Genomic DNA, 20,460 nt, shown 5'->3' with positions numbered 1-20,460 from the left:
AAAGGGAACAAAATCTTGCTAAATACCTTAAAGTCTTCGTCGATCAAGAAATCACAGCCGATGAGATCAAAGTAGCCCAGTTTGCATTCCAGCTTGGACTTGACAGCCAGGAAGCACTGAATCATGATCTGCTGCATTCGCTTCTGGAAGACACACGATAACAGCTTCTTTGGATCAGACCACATACGGTGTCCTCATCGCGACACTGCCAACCGGCCCCAGAAACTCCCCCCTTCCCTCTCTCTGTAGGGATGGATTCCCAGCTGCGTAAAAGCAGGGGCTCTGGGAGCCAAATCACTTGTGAAATGGGACACAAAACCACAGCTCAGTGCCAGATTTTGCCACCTAACTGCTGTTCCCAAGGACACCACCTAACTCCAGTGTGGATCTTCTCTTCTGGAGCCCTTCCAGCCTTGCTGGCTTGAGAACGTTTCTTCACAAGACTTCCTTTCCTCAACCAGACAGTCACACCCCTCTACCTCTGCTCCTCTGGTTGGAAATTTGAGGTCAAATACTGCTTACCAGCTAACAAGGGCTCTGGCAAAATATGGGACCTTCACAATCTCTCATTTGACTTCCTCCTTGGGGGTTTCTGTTGAACCTAGCTGCTTCACGGTGCTATCAAGCTGACTGCACAATAGAATTGAGTCTGGTTCCTGACTCAGAACATGTGTATCACAAATTCCTAGACGTAATCCTTCATTCTTGTCTCTTCTAAAAGTGACAAGCAAATCTAGGTGAAATGTGGAAACTGAGAATTCACAGACCCCCTTGGATGGGTGTGCGGGTTCTAAGAAGCCAAACATTTAGTGCAAAATGGAGCAGACGCTTTCAGGTTTTGCTTGTTTTTTTTAGTTGAAATGATTCCTCTCTAAGAACTCAAACCCAAGCTGGGAGAAAGGTTTCAGGAACTTTTTGCAAACTGAGCCTGAGCTGCTTCCTAGATGGCTCCCAAAGGTTTGAATGAAAAACCCAACAAACTTTTTAGCTTTTGTTTTCCTTTCAGGGTTGTTTTAAACAACAGCAGAACCTCATCAAAGCTTACAACCTTTGTCCTTTCTGAGCTCTGCTGCTTTCATGTCTATCACCAGCAGGTATTTCAAGCTGCATGGGACATGCTACTGATGAACTGGAAGGCCCCAGAGATTCTGTAGCTAACTTTCTTTCCCTCCCATCCCTGGCCAAGATGGCCAAGATCCCAAGATGGCCGTGTGGAGTGGGAATCAAGCCTTTTAGGTCTTCTGGTGCCCTCTTCATGACAGAAGGGGTTATCAGGCCATGATCTCAGGGTCCCACTGCAAAAGCACAGTGCCTATGAAGGGACCAGGCCATACATTGATGGCCTTTACAAGAGCCTTTGAAAGCTCATTCATAGTTCAGTTTGAGTTCTGTCAATCTGGGCATCTCCATGACACCTCTTGACTTTTCACTGTAGCACCATGGCACTGGATTGAAAGCACACCTAAAACTAGAGCACTGCTCCAGGGAATTGTTCCCCAGCCCTCCTTTCCTTTATGATCACCCCCAGCAACGTGTGATTTAAAAATAAAATCGACACGGACATGAGCAAGAGGAAAGACTCCAATAGCTTTTGCTGTCTGGTGGGTCTGACCCTCGAAAGCTCATTACCTAATAAATAAAATTGCTAGTCCCTAAGGTGCTACAGGGCTGTGTGTTTTTATGGTGGTTTTTCCACAGTTAAAGGCTGATGCATTCAACATCTGCTGGTAAATGGTTACCATGGTGCTGCTGCTACCTCTTCCTCACTTGACGCACCTTGGTTTCCCCCTCAGACACCTCAGAAGCAAGTAATTTGCACACCTCTCCTCTCCTCTTCCAGACATCCTAATTAACACTGCATGCACACTGGGGCTCCCTGTACACTCACAGTGAACACAGTGAGGACCCAGTCCTTTGGGAGGCCCTTGGCTTGCTTGAATTTATCATTAACGTAGCTGTTAAAGTGCTCCATCTGCCAAACCGTCTCCTCCTTCAGCTGACTGTACAGGGGATTTTTCTTCTGCATGTACTGGGGAGAGAGAGATGGAGAAAGTAAAGGGACAGTTAGTTAAAAGGATTCGATTTCTCCCTCCGTGCAGCACAGAAGCCGGATTCAAGCCGTAGCTACCTTGAGTTGCTCCCTGGCTTCAGAGATGGGAGAGCAAGCAGATCAAACTGCAGAGGGAAGGCAATAGGCTGGGAGACTGGCCTGGCTGTTTTTCCTGTGCATGCTTGCTCAGAAGGTCTAGCTTGGGTGGCTTTAGGGCTCTGGTTCCTATGTCAGAATTCCCAGCTGGAAGATCCAGACATGTTGTCCACCTGCTCTGCTTTGGGACTCAACTCAGGTGCAGAGTGCCCACCATGCTCCCTTGGCCTCTTGGAGTTCAGGGTGAAGGTCAGTCCCCCTGCATTGCTAAGAGGAGTCAGGTCACTAACACCATGGGGGGGTGGGTGAGCTCCAACCAGGAGTCCTAGAGCTGGATCCTGCTCAGTCTTCCTGTGAGGTGCTGAGTGCCAACTTCCATGGAAATCAGTGGGAGTTCAGGGCACTCAGTGCCTCAAAGGATCGATCCTTTAATGCACAAGTTTCAAGCAGTGTGAATGCAGTCGGAATGGAGATGCAGAGTGGGACATGCTGGGAAGCACCACATAGCCAAGCCCGAAAGCCTATTTGCTTCCCAGCCTGGAGCCTCAATACCAGCAATGGTACCTGGCACATCTACAAGACCTTTTGTCCAGGATACACCAGTGCTTTGAATGTCATGCCCGCCCCTTGCAGACAGACAAGCTGGGCTTTAAAGAGAGGAAGGGATTTGGCCAAGGAAACATGGTGAGTCAATGGCAGAGCTGGAGACAGACTCCAAAGGCCTGATTCTCAGTTGCAATAAGGCCCTGTTATGCTGCTTGAAGTGGGCAGAAATGGCCCCCTGAGACCACTCATTGCACAAGCCTTGCCAGTGCTCTAACCCCAGCCCTGTTGGTTGGATTGGAGCCCTGCTGGGCACATGACACTGCATTGCAGCGATTTTCAGCTTCCCAGAGGCCCACACAGGCCCAGGAAAAACAGACCAAGTTAGAGGAGGTCCCTGCATGGCCCCAGAATGCAGAGAATGCACCCAAAGTGGCTTAAAACTGCATTAAACCCAACTGCGTTCCCTGCCCAAGCCCTGGAATGGAGTAGCTTAGAACAGAGTCCAGCCTCCCCACCTCCTACTCTATATTAGCCTCAGCAGTCAAGGGGCAGGTGGCCTGTGCCGCATGCTTACAGCAGACGCCATTACCCAGCATGGCTGTTTTTCACAAAGTGAGCACAGAACCCCCACTCACCATGCGACAGCTGGAACTAGGCCAGGCTTTGGGCCAATGTGACACTCCCCAGCATGACCAGGAAGCAACCCACTTCCAGAGAGAGTGTCTTTACTGGAAAGGGAAGGGGAGCGCCCTGGAAACATGCACATGTGCGTATCCCCAGAGGAAACCTAGGAGCAGATTCTTAATGCTGCTGTCTCATTAATCCTTTGGTGAGGTGGAGCCTTATCAAGCCCCCCGTTTGCATCCACCAGTGAGAGATAAATTCCCTTTCCTGATGCAACAGCTGGGCTGGATTGCAGACCTATCTGCAGTGCCATCTCTGCAAAACCCCTGATTAGTGGAGCTGCCTACCACGCGTCTTGCCCTGGTCTCAGCTTTGTGTACTGTCCCCAGGGTGAGCCAAGCAGCCGGCTAGCACTCGCTCAGCCTCATGAAGTGTCCTTTGTATTCCTGCTCCCAAACTTCTTAATCCGACAAGGGTATACTGGCTCCTACCAGCATGTGCCCCCTGAAAACTGAGGGCCTGATCCTGTCGGGATGCTGAGCACCCAAGGACCAGGCCCTAGACAAACCATCTTGTCAAAGGAAAAAGACAAGTTTGTAAAAACATAACAGGATGAATCAGTGAAGCTCCATTCATTTCCATGGCGCGTGCTGATTGGTATCACCTGTGGAGCAGGCTCAGGAACTTCCAGCTGGTTTGTAAAACAGGGCAAAGTTCTTTTTAAAAAAACGAAAATCAGTAAAGGTTGGAGATGGGAACAGGCACGGCCTTGGCTACAGCAGCTTTCCTTCCAAGATTTCATGATCCAGTTTCAGATTCCCTTGTGCTTGCTTGTGAAACAGAATCAGCCCTTCTCCGTTTATGAGCTGCTGCCTGACTCACGGAGCGAAAAGCCACTGAATGGCCAGCACGAGTGCCTTGATGAGGTGGTGTGAGAGGAAGGGAGGGTTTACCCTGAGTGCAAGCCCATAGCTCCCCATGTCCTTAGCTGGAATCGGGTGGAGGTAAAAGGTGAAACTAAGAGAAGCGCCAGCAGCAAAACTGAGACCCAGGCCAGAATTTTGACCATGATTTGGGATTTTGATTTGGGCTGACCTGAAAACAAGTGGACCAAATGCGTTTGTACAGCACCTGACACAGTGAATCCTAGTCCATGACCAGTTCCCCTAGATGCTAGGGTAAAATAAATAACACATAATGATAATTAATAGCAATTGGCTGCCAAATTAGCCAGAGGCTGTGTGTAGATTTACAAGTCAATACAGTGGGAACAAGGCTTTGATCTTATACTTTCTGTGTCAAGCTATGTTAGGGCATTTTGCCCCCAGCTGAGCTAGCATTAGCAAAGCAAATGTTACTGCAGCCAGGGGAACAGGCTTTTTGGTCATCCAAGTGCTGGAGGTTTTCATAGAGGCGCTATGTGGAAGATGGATATATCTGACATTTGAATCATACTAGGGAAAAATGGCTGGCTTCCTAGGCTGGAGGAGGGTGGAAAACAAGGGCAGAATCAAGCGTAGTTAGGAAAAGAAAGAAAAGTGCTACACCTTGCCAGCTGCTCAGGTGAGTTACCTTCCCCTCTTCCCGCAGGTTTCTAGATAATTTATGCTCTACTAATAAACACCTGTCCCTTGTTTGATGTCAGTTGTGCCAGAGGGTCTCACCTGAGCACCTGAATTCCCCTGTGCACGGCCCTTTAGTTGAGCAAACAAGTCTGTTCCAGGAAAACAAGTGGCAGGTTGATAATAGCGTATCGTGCAGAAAGTGACAGTAGTACATGTCCTGAGCTGCCCTTCTGCAACAACAATAAAACTCCTGCAAAAACCAAAGGCTGCGAGCCTGGGGGAGCGCCCTCCTGGCTCTTTGGAACATGCTGTTCCTCTGGAGGGAGCATGCGCATGACAGGCAAGGAGGTTTTCTTCCCTGTGATTTCTTCCCAAATTTTCTGTTTCTTCTCTATGGCCAGGGGTAGCTCTAGTCAACGAGGGCCTTGCATGATGCAAAACCTCCCTCACTTGCTTGGAGTCTAATTGCCAGGGGCAGTGTTCCCTCTAATTTCCCCATTTCTGTGTGGACTAAATTTTGTTATGTGCCCCAAGGCACGTGCAGCTGTGCACCGCCAATAGAAACACACGCTGCCTACTGTGGGTGGCCGTGGGCACCCTGATTATCAGTTGGGCGGTACCTGAATCTCTCCTGGGGGGGCCACCCATGCGCTCAGCTTACAGGGAGCCCTGGCACTGAGAGAAGAGTGATAGGCAGGGCGGTGGAAATATTGTGAGGGTCAGCGTTTCCACCCCCACTCCCCCACCTACTGTCTTCCACCCTCACAATACATTGTGGGGGGGACAAGCGGCATCCAGCTGGATTCTGTCTGCCCACGCGTGGGAGAGAAGTGAGGGAAGATGGGGAGACAGGAACTGCAGGAGGGACTGCAGCTGCCACTGCAGCACTTGAAAGTAGCCAGCTACCGGGGAGTAGCTGGGATCCCTGCCTCATCCCGTTCTGGCTACGGGGAGTCCTGGCAAAGACACCCAGCCTGAGGCAGGGGCAGGAGTTAAGTGCACCCGCAGCTGGAGTGCGTAAGGAATAGGGCAGGGAGGGCACCAAAACCAGAGCAGAGTTCAGGGTTCCACCCATTGAGAAGGGCAGGGGAGCACAGGGCGCTGGGCATGGGTTGCTATGGAAACGCTACAGGAAAGGCCACAGGTGCTGCTGGGGATGCTCCTTCCTAGCCTAGATCCAATTCCTTCCTTCCCACAGCGTCTCAGGAGCTTGGCTTGTTCTCCTTCCCCACAAGGATCTTTTGGCTTCCTCCATGGCTGCAGCCACCACGAGAGGGGGTGGGAGCAGGTAACAGGGCCCAATTCAAGAGTCTTGCTCTGAGGCAGCAAAGCCAGAGAAGATCAAGGTTTAATTCCAAGAGCTAGCCAGAGATGTGTTTTACTAAGGACACATGAGACATGATCATTATTTATGTGAATTATGGTAGCACTAGCGACTGAGGCCCTGTATAGGTCAAGGAACATATTGTCCCTGTCCTGAAGAGCTCACAGTCTGCATCCACAAGACAGACTAAGGGAAAGGGGCTCAGAGAGGGGAACCATTTCCCCTAAGATCACACAGCAGGTCAGCCGCGGACAGGCCCGCCAATGGCTGGTGAGGGGAGCAATTGCATAAGGGCTCAGCACTTCAAAGGGTCCCGGAGCTCCCAGCCACCACTGCCACAGTAGCAGCTGTGGCTGGGAGCGCCGGGCCCCTTTGAAATGACACAGGAGCATCACTCTGCACGGCTTCTGAAGGCTGGGGAGGGGCGTGCAGGGTTGTGCTCTGGGCGATGCTAAGGGCTGACTGCCCTTGGCCCTACTCCTCCCACCTCAGGCAATGCCTTTTCCAGGTCCATGGGTTGGGCCCTCAACCCTTTCCCCTGAGCCTGCGGTGGCTGTTGGCCCTGCTGTTGGCGCAGAGCAGAGCTCAGATCCAGTACCCTGTCCATTTGGCCATAATGACTTGAGTGATGCATCTGTGCCCTGATCTGTTTACATCAGTATCAGCCAAAGTCCGAAGGTCGGATGCTTGTGAGCCACATCTGCATCCCCCCAAGGTGCCCTGTTTGTGGGAGTCCCGTCTCTGTCAAAACTGCCTCCCAGTGTGTGCCTGAAACAACTCCCTCACTTGCCAGTCGTGACACCTCTAGTCCCTCATTTTATCAGGCTATGGGCACAGATGGCACATCATGGCACTGTCCAATCAGAACCCCCAGGGTAGAGAGAAGGATACATATTCAGTCTACCTGATTGGTCAGATGTGCTGTGAGGTCATCAGAAGTAGCGTCGTAGCGGGTGCAGGTAAGTCGGACGTAGCCGTGGCCAAAAAATAATACATAAGGCACCGTGCAGGCAATGAGGAGGTAAGAACGGACATCAAACTTCTTCCCCTCGAGGAGCAGAGGCTTTTGGATATACCTGCCACAGTGATAGGACAAGAGGTGACGTCACAGAAGGGCGAGGAGCACTACAGTTGATTTCAGTTGATGCAGGATGTGCCCTGCCCCACCATTAGCCCACCAAGAGTCCTGGGATGGATTGAGCAATCGGTCCAGCCAGTGACGGCCTGTGGGCTGGGAGTTCAAGATCCCTGCTGTAACGTACATTGCTATGTTGGCCCCAGGATATCAGGAAACTAGGTGGATGAGCTAATCTCTTTGACGGGATCAGCTTCCGTGGGTGAGCAAGAGAGGCTTTTGAGCTTGCCTTCCTCACCAACAGAAATCTGTGCAGTAAAACATTACCTCACCCACCTCGTCTCTCTCTGTTTCTTAAAATGTCCCTCTGTTCTGAAAAGCGACTGTGGTAAAGTGGCCACATTTTACTCCGGTGGTCTACAGCTTGTGGGTGTGCTCTGAGCCACGTGGGAGCTGCTGACTTGAGTGACTAAAGCATATTAGCTTGTTCACGTAGCTCGACTGTGTTGAGCCACGGCAGTGGAAGCGCACCTGATTCTTTTCTAGCTCATCCACCGTCGACAAACCTGTCAACTAGGCTGACCGAGTCTGAACTGGAAAGAAACCCTCTCAACTTCAGGCCCTGTGGTTGAGCTTGCGAGGGAGGCCCTTAGAAAAACACCCATCTTTCAACTTCTAAATAGAACAGCTTGGTTAAGATCACAAAGTTAGGGGGGGCAAAGCAATTACAGAAAGTGATTTTCCATAAGGGACAACACTCTGATAGTAACAGGGAGGTAGTGGCCATGTTAATCTTATTCCAACAAAACAAAACAAAAGAAAACAACAGTCATGTAGCACTTTAACAAAATTATTTATTTGGTGATGAGCTAGAAGGTGGCTTGATTTGAAGAAGTGGGTCTGTCCCACCAGAGCTCATCACCTAATAAATCACTTTGTTAGTCTTTAAAGTGCTCCATGATTGTTCTTTTGTTTTGACAACACTTCAACTCAGCCTATTCATGGCCCCCAGCTCTGACTGCTTTTAGAGGGGATGTTAATATTCGTTTGTAGAGACATCACAGTTCAGTCCCGCCAGGGAGGTGACTGTGTTGCTACAAACTCTGCCTTTCACTGAGTTACCCAAGGTATGCAGCTGTGTTAAGTTTATACCAGAGCCACCCTGGGGACCAATCTTGAGAGAGACTGCGTGCCAGCAAGTCCCATTAACAACTAAGGCCCAGGGTCAGTGAAGTATTTGCGTTGAACTGTCACCAGAAACAGTTCAGAGAAGAGCACTGAAAATGATTACAGGCTAATTATCATAGCGATAGACTCAAAAAGCTCAGTTTGTTTAGCTTCACAAAGAGATGGGTAAGGAGGTGAGTCGATTGCAGTCTATAAATATCTAATATTTAATAAAGGGCTCTTCCCTCTAGCAGAGAAAGGGTCTGACTCCAAGCTGGAATGAATGTGTTTGTGTGTGTGTGTTATTTCCACCCACCACACACACACACACACACTTTGGCTGTAGGACTGGGGGCAGTTCCCAGAAGGAGGATTGCAGGCAGGATGCAATGCAGTAGAATTTCCTTTCTGCCTGGCTCTGCTGCTGCAGACAAGGGGCATGTTGCAGAAGGCAGAAGGAGTAAATTTCTTGACACATTCAGATAAAGCAGATCCCCCTCTCCCTCCCCGCTGGCAGCAGAGCTCTCCCTTTCAGGCTGAGTTTTCCAGTTGGTTTTATAACTCTATTGTCTCCTTACACACCACAAAACAAACCCATTGATCTTACAGCCTAAGCCAGTGTTTCCCAAACTTAAAACGTTCACCTATCCCGCTGGGGAGTTTGGCCTTCTCGGTGTGCCTCCTCTCTCAGTGCCATCCCAGGGCTTATCTCCTGATTTTCAGTAATTTATTTGCTGCAGTGTACCCCTTAAAATCCTTTTGCGTAGCACGGGTGGTACACGTACCACGCTTTGGGAAACACTGGTCTAAGCGAACATTTCTTTGTGGACAAAGACAGCAGAGGGCGCTGTGAGGAAACAAAGAGAAATGGCAGGAAGAGAAAGGGAGCCTTTGAATGTTAAAGAAATGAAAGCTTATGTCACACTTCTGGAGTAGGAAGGAATTAAAAGAGTGACTCATATTTACTGGAGACTACACAGAGTTTACATTTGAATACAAAGAGCTCTTCGTGCCTTCCTGTTGCCTGAGTGATATCGCTGAGGAACAATATGGGGTGCCTGCTCCCCAAAGGGGACTGGACATTTATGTGGATAGCAAGAATATCCAAAATTCTGGTAGTTAAAATCCTCATATTTGGGATGGGATGATGAACCTCATCCTTCAGGGCCTATGCCAGTCTCTTGCAATTGGAGATCAGAATTTGGGTTCGGGAAGGAATTTTCACCCAGGTCAGGTAGGCAGAGGCCTTGTGGGGTTTCCCTTTTCTCTGCAGTGTGAAGGACCATGAGGTCATCCATCGCTGGTTTGAACTAAACTGAAGGATGGATTCTTTGTAATTTGAGGTCTTTACCTCCAGATTTGAGGACTTCAGTAACTCAGCCAGAGGTTGTAGACCTGTTACAGGAGTGGGTGGGGGAGCTTCTGCCATCTGAGATGCCCAAGAGGTCAAAGTAGTTGATCACGATGGTCACTGTTGGAAACAGGATATTGGACAAATGGATCTTGGGTTTGATCCAAAGCTATCACTTCCTCTGCTTCTATGTATCAAGCTACTAGCTACTACATACAGAAGAGCTGGAAGGTCAGACTTGCTATTTTACAAGAGTCTCCTTTCCACCTCCTCTAGACAGGTTAATACCTTCTGTAGGAAGAGAGATTTATCATAATAATTTGACAAAGATAAAATGAACTAATTTCTTGAGTTGTCTTGGAAGGTTGGAGCTTCGTGTTCTTGACCTTCAGGGATAAAGCTGCCACATTGATATGAGAATGTTTGACAGGTGGCATGTGGGTGTAATACAAACAGCACCTTGATGGAACATGCTAATGTCACACTGTGATAAATTTGTCATGCCATTAGCATCTTACACTGGAATGTTGGCATGCCATGGTAATCATGTGGCATGTCGCATCCTGACCACACCATGTCACATGGTAATCACGCTATGATAATGTAGAGTTGGTCACTGGGATGTTTGATGCATCCTGGAAGCTGGGCTTCAAGATTACTGAACAAAACAACCACTTGGAATCCAGGCTGACCCAGAAAAGTCAGGATGGGGGTCTGTGAATTGCAGCTCACTATGGCTACGCCTACACTAGATAGTTTTGTTGACAAAACTCGAGGAGCGTCTACACACAAAGTGTGTTTTGTCGACCAAAACTGTTGACAAAATAGCCGTGTAGATGCTCTTGGGGGGCCCTTTTGTCTACAGAGAGGGTCAAAAGATCAATCTGCTTTTATGCGTAGATGTAATCTGTTGGAAAAGATGTTCTGACAAAACTTCTGTCAACAGTAACTTCTGTAAAGAGATGCTTCCATTGTAGACATAGCCTATATGAATAAAGACAAAACCTTGTGGTTCTGTAGTTTCTCTCATTCAAGAAAAAAAAAACCTCAATCCGACTGTCACTTGGGAGCAGAGTGTTTCCCATCACAATTTCAAAGACAGGGAACTGAGAACAGCTTAGTGAATTGCCTAGAGACTCAGAGTGAATGAGGACAGACTTTATGCAGTTAAGAATTCTTCTTTACATCCAGCTGTATTCTTTAGAACAGGGATTATATTTTGTTTTGTATTTGTACAGCACCAACTGTAAGGGAGTACAAGGCCAAGACTAGTGTTCCCTCTAAGCTGAGCACTTGGGCAGCCACCCAGGAGAGATTCAGGAGCCACCCAGCTGATCAGCAAAGGGCCCACAGCCACCTACAGCAGGCAGCACGTGTTTCGACTGGTGGTGCACGTGCACACATGGCTTCATGCACACAACAAAATTTATTCCACCCACAGTTGGAAAAATACTTAGCGGGAACACTGGTCAACAGTAGGGCTCCTAAAAGCTACAGTAATGCAAATAATAGATGATAATAATTCTCAAGCACCATCTGTACAATGGAATGAATTTTGTCTTACACAACTGCTCAGGGAACCAACTGGTTGGTTAAGATGCATGTATCTAGTAAAGAGGGAGCCAAGTTTTGTATTATGGGTGTGGATTTTCACAGGCTGTCATGGATGGCTATGTTTCTGCTCATAGTAAAATGACTCCCATTGACTTCTGTGGGAACATAGGTGCAAAGCGACAGCTGAGTGCTTTTCACCTAAGAACGGCCATACTGGGTCAGATCAAAGGTCCATCTAGATCAGTGTCCTGTCATCCACACATGGTCAATGCCAGATACCCCAGAGGGAGTGAACAGAACAGGTAGTTATTGAACGATCCTTTTCCTGTCATCCATTTCGAAACATTCCCCTGTTTTTCCGGGGACAGTTTGGGGCACTGTCTTAGAGCAGGAGATTACTAAGTAAGGGCTTCTTGTACAAGTTTTGCTGCATTGATTGTTTGAAATCTAACCCACAACTTGCTGAATAATGAGAAGTCCTGTGGCACCTTAAAGATGAATAGTTTGCCCACAAAAACTTATGGCCAAATAAATCAGTTTGCCTTTACAGTGCCATGGGACTCCTCACTGTTTTTGCAGATACAGACTAACACAGCTCCCCCTCTGATAGCTGCCAACTTGCTGAATAGCATCTGCTGTTTGCATGTAGGTAATTAGCAGCTTGGGATCTCTTTATTTAGGTCCTTAGGTCCCTACACACAGACTTGGCCATTTTGGAGAAGTGCTTGCTCTTCCGCAGAGCCCAGCTGGTGTTTCTTCTTGCACCTTTCCACTCATCAGTTTCCCATCTCTTTTCAAATCTCAACTGAAAACTTTCTCTCTTGCTTCTGTTAGTCTAACTTCCCTCTCCTGCTGCTGCTGCTATGGTATTCAGCTCAGCAGAGCATTTTGGGATGCAACTGATAAGACAGATCTGCTGTACAAAAGAAATCAATGTGATGGTTTTGCAGTGCCCTGGAGTATGACAGTTGCAGAGCCATTAGAAGGAAACAGCAATACCATTTGGTAGCCAGTGACTCCTCTCTGAGCTTTGGCTTTAAAAAAAAAAATCATCAGCTATGAAGTTCTTACAAAGAAAGCATGTGCCTCTTTTGAGCCTCTACAATAGCAATTCCTGTGTGAGGTCAAGCTACTCAGAGTTACCAGGCGGACTACAACAGATATACAGAAGGTGTAGAATAGGTAGAACAGATGCTAAAGCTGTGCAGTGTGTGGGATCTTGGCATGGTATAACAAGCTGGGACAATACCTAATTGAAACAACTCTATACAAGGCTTTTGTCAGGTGTGAGGCTGTAGCATCTGGTCTTTGGAAGTCATTCTTACATTGGCAGATGGAGATTCTCTCAAATCTCTTGTTCAATACCAAGGATCTGACTCTTGAGAAATAGTCCCCCTACTCACATGTAGTGAGTCTGAAACTACCACTGAAGATACAGGGTGGACCCCTAAAGAGCTATGACCTGATGTTATGGTTAATTAGACCTGACTGAGTGACCATGGAGGTCTGCTGGCAACTCTCTACTGAATTCTTGGGGCGCAGGCCCAGGCCCATAGAGATGCTCTCAGACATGGGGTTGTTTCTGAATCAGGCTTGTTTGGTTTGGAAAAGAGAAGGCTGAGAGGGGACATTTTCACCAACAATTAAGATATTGGCATAGAAAGTACACTTAGTAAGTTTGCAGATCAGACCAAGGTGGGAGGGGTTGCAACTGCTTTGGAGGACACAGTCAGAATTCAAAGTGAACTGGACAAACTGGAGAAATGGTCTGAGGTAAACAGGATGAAGTTTAATAAGGACAAATGCAAAGTACTCCACTGAGGAAGGAACAATCAGCTTCATACATACAGAACGGGAAGTGACTGTCTAGCAAGGAGTACTGCAGAAAGGTATCCAGGGGTCATAGTGGACCACGAGTTAAATATGAGAAAACAATGTGATACTGTTGCAAAACAAGCAAATATGATTCTGGGATGTATTAACAGGAGTGTTGTGAGCAAGACACTAGAAGTCATTCTTCCACTTTACTCTGTGCTGATTAGGCCTCAGTTGGAGTATTGTGTCCAGTTCTGGACACCATATATCATGAAAGAGGTGGAGAAATTGGAAAAGGTCCAGAAAAGGGCAACAAGAATGATTAAACATCTACAGAAAATGAACTAGGGGGAAAGACTGAACGAACTGGGCTTTCAAGTATCTAAAAGAGGCTTACAAGGAGGAGGGAGAAAAATTGACAAGAAGCAATGGACTTAAATTGCAGCAAGGGAGGTTTAGATTGATCATTAGGAAAAATTTCCTAATGGACATGGTGATTAAGTGCTGGAATAAATTGCTTAGGGTGGTTGTAGAGTTGCTAACACTAGAGATATTTAAGAACATGTTGGATAAACATCTAACAGGCATGATTTAGATGGTGCTTGGTTGTGCCATTAGGGCAGGGGACTGGACTCAATGACCTCTCGAGGTCCCTTCCAGTTCTAGTGTTCTATGATCCTATGATTCTATGCAGTGTTCGGATGGGTGCTTTTGGTAACACTTGACTAGACGGGGCACTGGATTGCACAGGGGAGGAGAGTGCCAGAACCAATTCTTTTTCAGTTTCCAACCTGACATCAGGGGGAGTTCGCCTTGTAAAGGTCTGAGTGGGAGAAGAGCAAGGGGGTCTGGATTTGGCCAAGAGAAGCGAAGTGAAGCAAAGCAGTTTACACTTGTGGCAGATTCAGGTGGGCAATCCAGCTGTTTCTGCTGGAAGTTCTGCACCATCCTCATGAGAACACCCTTCTGCCCCTTTGTCTCCAGCACGGCCTGGTTTGCAAAGAGAAGCAATGGTGCGCCAACCCACTGCATGCTCTACCTTTGCACTATTCTTGCCTGGGGAGCTTTGTATGGCACCTTCTTGTACAGAGGATCCTCCTCGATGCTCTGGAGCCTGGCCTGGAGTGACTTGACCCCTGCTTGGTTTTTAAGCAGGAAAATCCCTCGACCTTGGTTGGAGCTGGTGGGTTTGCAGATCCAAATCTGTGTGTCTGCAGATGGAAGAGTGTTTGTTAGCCTCTAGGCTTGGTACGGATACTGTCTATTCCTAGAATGTGTTATCCCGTGACACTGATGCACTTTAATTATTGGGCACTGAGCCATGCTCATTTGAATAGCTATTTAATGATCCTGTCTGACAAAAAAAAGGAGTCTGGGGATAAAGCAAGATCAGACCATGCCCACAAAGTGGGGTCATTCTAGATCTGGCGGCAGGCTGTGCCACTGGATCTGAGCTCTGTGATAACTGGTTAATATATTGATACCACTATGTCCTAGTAGCTCAGTGCAAGGATACATTGGCTACTTAGAGGTTACACTGGGGCAGGCTGACAGCAGGTAATTGCTTACACTGCAGGGTCTGACTTCAAGTCCGAAATATGCTTTGTCTGCTGAGTGCTCAGCGGTTGAGAAATAGCACTACTGACAGCTGGGAAGGCCTTGTTCACCTGTATCGGTTTCCTCCTAACCAATGTTCCCTGTAAATTTTTCCACCCATGTGCAGAATAAATTTTATGTGCACAAAGACATGCACAAATGTGCACCACCAGCAGAAGCACACGCTGCCTGCTGTGGGTAGCCGTGAGCAACCTGCTAACCAGCTGAGCAGCACCTAAATCTCTCCTGGGCAGCTCCCCAAGTGCTCATCTTACAGGGAACACCACTCCTGACATCATTAGCTTTGCAGAACTGACTTTGGGGCCCACGAGCGAAATGCAGGGGAATTTCCAGGACGCTTTTGCTGACGTGCTGGAGAATGGAGCAGGCAAACAAAAAAGCTAGCGAAGGAAAGAAATAGCTGAAGGGAGTAAGTTGGGAGCATGTCCAACACTGCCCAAGATTAGGGTCAGGGCCCCAACTTGGCAGGGTGAAAGTACATTTTACTGGGGTGTGGAGGACTAGAGAGGCCAGGCCCCATGCAAATTGTGGTGTCTGTGGGAGGGGACCGTATTACCAGTGTGTACTGGGTCTAAAAAGTTATGCTTGGGACCTGACAAGAGTCTGTATCCAACGTTTGAACAGCTAGAAGGAGGGGTATGGTGCAAAGGAATATCTATAGGGCGGTTGCCAGACAGCTAGTGACAGTGGGGCGGGGAACTCATAAATAGCCTGCCCAATTAAAAGCACCTGACTGTTGAAGGGGTATACCCTTTGGGCTGCATGTCAGAGAAATTGGGGATGAGTTGATCACATACGCTGATCAGGTCTAGATGTAGATCCTACATGTTGCTGGTATTCATGGAGAATCAGGAAATTTATTGTTCATTCTTTATCCTTAGTGGTACTTCAGAAGAAAGGCTGAAATAGCAGCTGGGACTATAGCATGATTGAGTCTTGGGCAGACCAGGGGCACCTTGCTAACTCACCAGGGATTTCTGGGGTACCTAAAGGAGAGGGCAGGTGCTGGGGCACAAGGTGGGCAAGAAGTGTCATTGAGTGTTTGTTTCTTCATAATTAATTTGGGCTGACTAAACCTTGTAGAAAACATTGTTTCACTCAGAACATTTGACCTCATCATTGGCTGCTACCAAGCAAAGGCCAGTCACCTTTGTAGAGCTCAAAGAAAGCTTCTCTTTCGTCTTTGATGTCCAGTCGAAAGGATTCTGGGAAGAAGTCTTCCATCTTCAGTATCTTTTGGGAGAACCTTCCAGAAGCCAAAAAGTGGAGATGTTAAAACAGCCAACTGGTTAAACGACAGCACTTAATCACTGAACCATTTTAACCTAGGTTCTGCTGCAGCTGCAGCCAGGGGTTCCACTGCTGGCCCCACCAGGGCCTTGGATCCAGCTAGGGTTCTCCAGGGTTAGCCTCTGGTGGGCTGACACCTTTACATTTATCTGTTCCTCCTCAGGTGCAGGCGATTGCTGCGCCTGTTGGCCGCAGACCACCATTCCTGGCCAGTGGGAGCTGCGGGAGGCAGCATGGATTGGGACACCACTTTCCGCAGCTCCCATTGGCTGGCAACAATGATCTGCAGCCAGTGGGAGCTGTGACTGCCTGCACCTGCAGAGGTGCAGATAAATACACTGTCAGCAGCCTGCCAAGGGCTAACCCTGGGGAACCGGATCCAGTCTGCAGGATGGTATTTGCCCACTCTGGGTTAACCAGTTAACCAATAAGCATACCGGTAAGCCTCATGCTTATTGTTATGCTTACCAGTCAACCAGCCAACATCCCTACCAGAAAATCTTTTCTAATCCATACACCCCCTTTTGAGTTCTCATCAGACAAGAAATGGGGTACACATCTTACTGTAGCTGTGGGTTATGGATTTTTTTCTTGTCTGTTCCCTTCTGCTCATTTATTTCCATTGGGGAAAGTTGCCTTTTTGCTCTCAGTAATCATTACTTTTTCTTTATTTCTTCTAGCGATGAGCTACACTCTCATATCACGGCTTCAACTCTGGGGGAAGTTTAAATCTAGATCAGACCTCTGAGTCTGCAGTGTATCCCTCAAAATATTGCATCAAGCTCTTTCGGGCTTTGAGACATAGAGCAGCTTGTAAAGAAATATTTATTCTCAGAAGTTGAAGAAGATTTGGCCAAAACTAGAGCATCTCTTTCATATTTGTATTGTGGAAAAAGTCCCAGGAAGGAATGCTGGAGAATATGTACTAATTCAAGGCCAAATGTTTCCTTGAGTCCTATGGAATTTGTGTTGGCATTGATATTTTTTGCACCCTAGGATTTCTGCAAACTAATAAAGAGGGCTTCAGGTAAGCATGGAGGAGGGTATTTGCTGTGGGTCATTTGACGCTGCATCTGAGATGGTAAATTTGCCATGTCTGATATTTACAAAACATTCTAGAGCTTTGGGACTTCCCACCTCATTTTTCCCTGCATATACCCAAGCAGGGGGATTAATTACAATTGCTATATTTGAGGATCAGGCATTTCTACAATACCATGGCCAAAAGGTGAGTGGATGGAGGCAGTGGAGAAGCGAAGACCACACAAGATTTTAGAAAAGAAGAGAAAACGTAGTGTTCTCAGATCTGATTGTGCTAATTGATGTAGAATTTAGGTGAGTTAAAGTGATGTTAAGTGAAGCCAAAGTTAAATATGGTGGCACATACCAATAGCTTTTTATTATAACCTTTGCTTTGTCCATCACCAGTGGGGCTGTACCAACAGCACTGGCTGGTGAGTTAAATGATTCTGAAAAGTTCTAAAATCAAAGCAGAGGATAGAGCTTCATCCTAGTTTAATCCCAGTGGTTGAGATTAAAGAATGCTGAATAAACACCGGTGGCGGGAAGAGGTCACTTTAAACCATGGGGTGGAGGAACTAAGGATTTCCAGGCTAGGTGTCACAAGCCCATCTCTCTGGATGATGGCATATCCCATCAGTGAGATGACCATCTGTCTGGCCTCTCATTTAGGTCGTACCTCTCCCAAGTAGCATATCTTTCTATAGTCGGGCTGTGTAATGCCGAAAGTGATTTGTAGTCCTTACCTGAGGTTCAGGTTCTTGCTGATCTTGTTCATCACCCGCTCGTACTCCCTCAGGTTGCTCAAAAGGCCAATCTTAGTAGTGAGGACCTTGTTGTTGGGGATCTGGTAGAGAAGCTGTTCACCTGCATTGGAAAACAAAACATATCCTTCATGGGCCTCTCAGACTGGTCTGGGAGGCAGCAGTAACTCCTGCCTGCAGAATAAAGTTCGTCATCTCATAAAAAGCTTGCCAAGAAGCTGAAATCTGACATGAAACCCAAGGCAGAGGGACCACATCCTCCTGCTCCCTGAAAGCTCCTCTTCTTCTTGAGCAAGTTTGCTTGGCCACTGGAGCAGCCACCTGATGCTTACAGGGCAATGGTGATATTCCTATATACCCCTTCCTCGTCCCCTGTGTCCCCTTCAGGGGACAGCCACAGGGCGACCATGCCTGCTGACAGAGGGGAAAGTGGGGCAGTGGCCCTGGGCCCCTTGGAACTGTGGTGACAGCGCTGCTGCATTGCCAAATGTGGCTCTGAGGTGACTTGGGCAGGGGCCAGTGCCAATATCTGAGCAGTGCTAAGGGCTAACTACCTTAGCCCTCAACCCTTCCACTCTTGGCTCTGCCTCTTCTGCCCTTGGCCCTGCCACTTCTGGGGTACAGAGCTGGGCCCCTGTTCCACTTTGCCCTCCGGCCTGCTGTAGCTGGTGGTAGATAATGCAGGCAGCATGGTGGGCTGGGGTGCAGGTGGGGAGGGCCAGGGTGCAGGTGACACAAAGTCTCCTGCCCTCTTATCCTTGCACCTGCTCATAGAGGCGTGACTTCCCAGAGGAGTGCACACTGCCCCCTGGCAGAGGCCAGCGGAACTGCTGCCCGGGGTCTGGAGGAATTCTTGCCTGCAAGAGGTGTCCCAGTCATGTGGCCCCCTCCCACGCCCCCTGCCACAGGGCAGTGTTTTCATGGAACAAATTGGCCAAATAGCTCGCACATCACCACCATGTCAAACTCCTGACCATGGATTGGCAGGGAAAGAGTTAACCAGCCATGGCTCTGCCTGAAGGAATGAGCACAACTGCATGCTCTAAGCATAGGATTTGCTAGGCTAGCAGAGCTGGGCCAGCTGTAGGCCGCTAATGCCCCAGCACTCAGACTTTATCAGAGAGGTTGGGTGCTGTAAGGCCCAAGGGCTCCTAGGAGAGAAGGTACAGGAAATGAAGAATTCACATAGGCCTCCTTCAGTCCGGTGCCTTATCAGATTTCATGCTTTTCGAAAGGACCCCGCCTACTTCGAAGTCCCCTTATTCCCACGAGCTGTGGGGTATTTGGCTGGGCCCCAAGAAACCTGGATATGCTGATTAGGTTTAACTCGACGCTGGGGGGTGCCAATCTGCAGAATGCTCTAGTGGACCGTTTACATGGAGGCTTAGAGTTTGCGGGACTCCTCCCTACCTAACTCCTGGTACATGGGCTTCTTTTCTCTCTGACCATCAGAGCCCCATTTAAGGGTAGAGAACTTGTGTGAAATGTTCCTCCTCCTGAGGGTCAGTTTCTCAGCTGGCATCTGGCAAAGCAGCTCCCTTCATCTCCGAGGCTGGAAACCAAGTTCTGCTAGCAGACAGCTTGCTCCCTGGTCTCGGTGTGGAGGTGCTGATGCTGCCAGGCCACCTCCTACGGCACTAGGGGTAGCTTTGAAAAGAGCTCAGGTGTAGCATTGTCTCTTGGTAAGAGCAAGAGATGAGGTGGCAACAGATCTTTGTGACCTTCCGCGAGTCTCCCAGGCCAGTGGTATCGATCTGTCTTTTGCTGAGCACTGGGTGGGCTGTGGGGAGCATCTCCCAGCTGTCCACACATCATCGTTGCAGCTGGGAATGAGGAGGGGCCATGAAGAATGAAGGTTCTCAGGGACTAGACCTATCAGGAAGCCAGTGGCGGGACGAGAGCCAGACAGCTGAGCTGCATGCTCAAGGGAAGTGGAGACCAGGCACCAGAGAGGCATATGCAGGGAGCCGGACAGGAGAAGACTGGATGGGAGAGGAAAGTGAACCGAAAATCAAAACCAGCAAATTTAAATAACTTGCTCCACTGAGGCCAAAGCACACCCCATTTTTAAAAGTTCCAGCTTCTCTGCTTTGGGCCTTGGTTTCCCTGGGTGTTACAACAGCAGTAACAATGGTCACCTGTCGTAACACACTTGGAGGGCCCTACACAGAAGGTGCAGCACTAGCGATGTAAGATACACCTGCTATCCCGGAGCAGCCGAGCATGGGACTATTCCCTGTACAGCCAGAAATAGCTGGGTTTGGGGTTTGTGCTGGGCAATTTTTAGACTGCACATGTGCACTGTATATTGCATGAGAAATACTTGGGAAGGAGCTGTTTCCCTCTCTGCCTAGAAGGCGGGGGTGGGGGGCGGCTGGCTTCATCATTTGGTGCTCTATATTTATCCTAATTGGACTGAGCTTGGAGTGTGCAGATCAGCAGATAAAAATGCAGCACACCCATGGCAGTACCAAAAGGGTGCTCGCTCTCTGCACCTAGTTCTTTATGCTGCCCCCATCACCATGGCCTCTGAGCAAGGCGTGTGGCATCTCCTCCGTCGAGGCTGCACCCACATGTTGTTGAAAGGCAGCTCTGAGGTCAT

General features: G+C 48.4%; 1 protein-coding gene across 2 annotated transcripts in view; it reads right to left on the bottom strand.

Moving 5' to 3' along the window:
* Nucleotides 1–20,460, bottom strand: part of TTLL10 (tubulin tyrosine ligase like 10) — a 106,134-nt gene that overhangs the window by 9,679 nt on the left and 75,995 nt on the right. For both annotated transcript variants that reach the window (XM_074975791.1, XM_074975790.1), the window contains exons 5-10: nucleotides 17,841–17,961; nucleotides 15,933–16,030; nucleotides 14,207–14,378; nucleotides 7,110–7,281; nucleotides 1,889–2,029; nucleotides 27–143 (exon numbers count right to left, since the gene is read on the bottom strand). In XM_074975791.1, coding sequence (XP_074831892.1) covers nucleotides 27–143; nucleotides 1,889–2,029; nucleotides 7,110–7,281; nucleotides 14,207–14,378; nucleotides 15,933–16,030; nucleotides 17,841–17,961 — 821 coding nt within the window. The remainder of the gene's footprint in view (nucleotides 1–26; nucleotides 144–1,888; nucleotides 2,030–7,109; nucleotides 7,282–14,206; nucleotides 14,379–15,932; nucleotides 16,031–17,840; nucleotides 17,962–20,460) is intronic.

Source organism: Carettochelys insculpta, chromosome 23 (genome assembly GCF_033958435.1).
Source record: "Carettochelys insculpta isolate YL-2023 chromosome 23, ASM3395843v1, whole genome shotgun sequence".
Taxonomy (NCBI): domain Eukaryota; kingdom Metazoa; phylum Chordata; order Testudines; family Carettochelyidae; genus Carettochelys; species Carettochelys insculpta.
The sequence above is the reverse complement of the archived record's forward strand: the minus strand, read 5'-3'. Positions and strand labels throughout refer to the sequence as shown.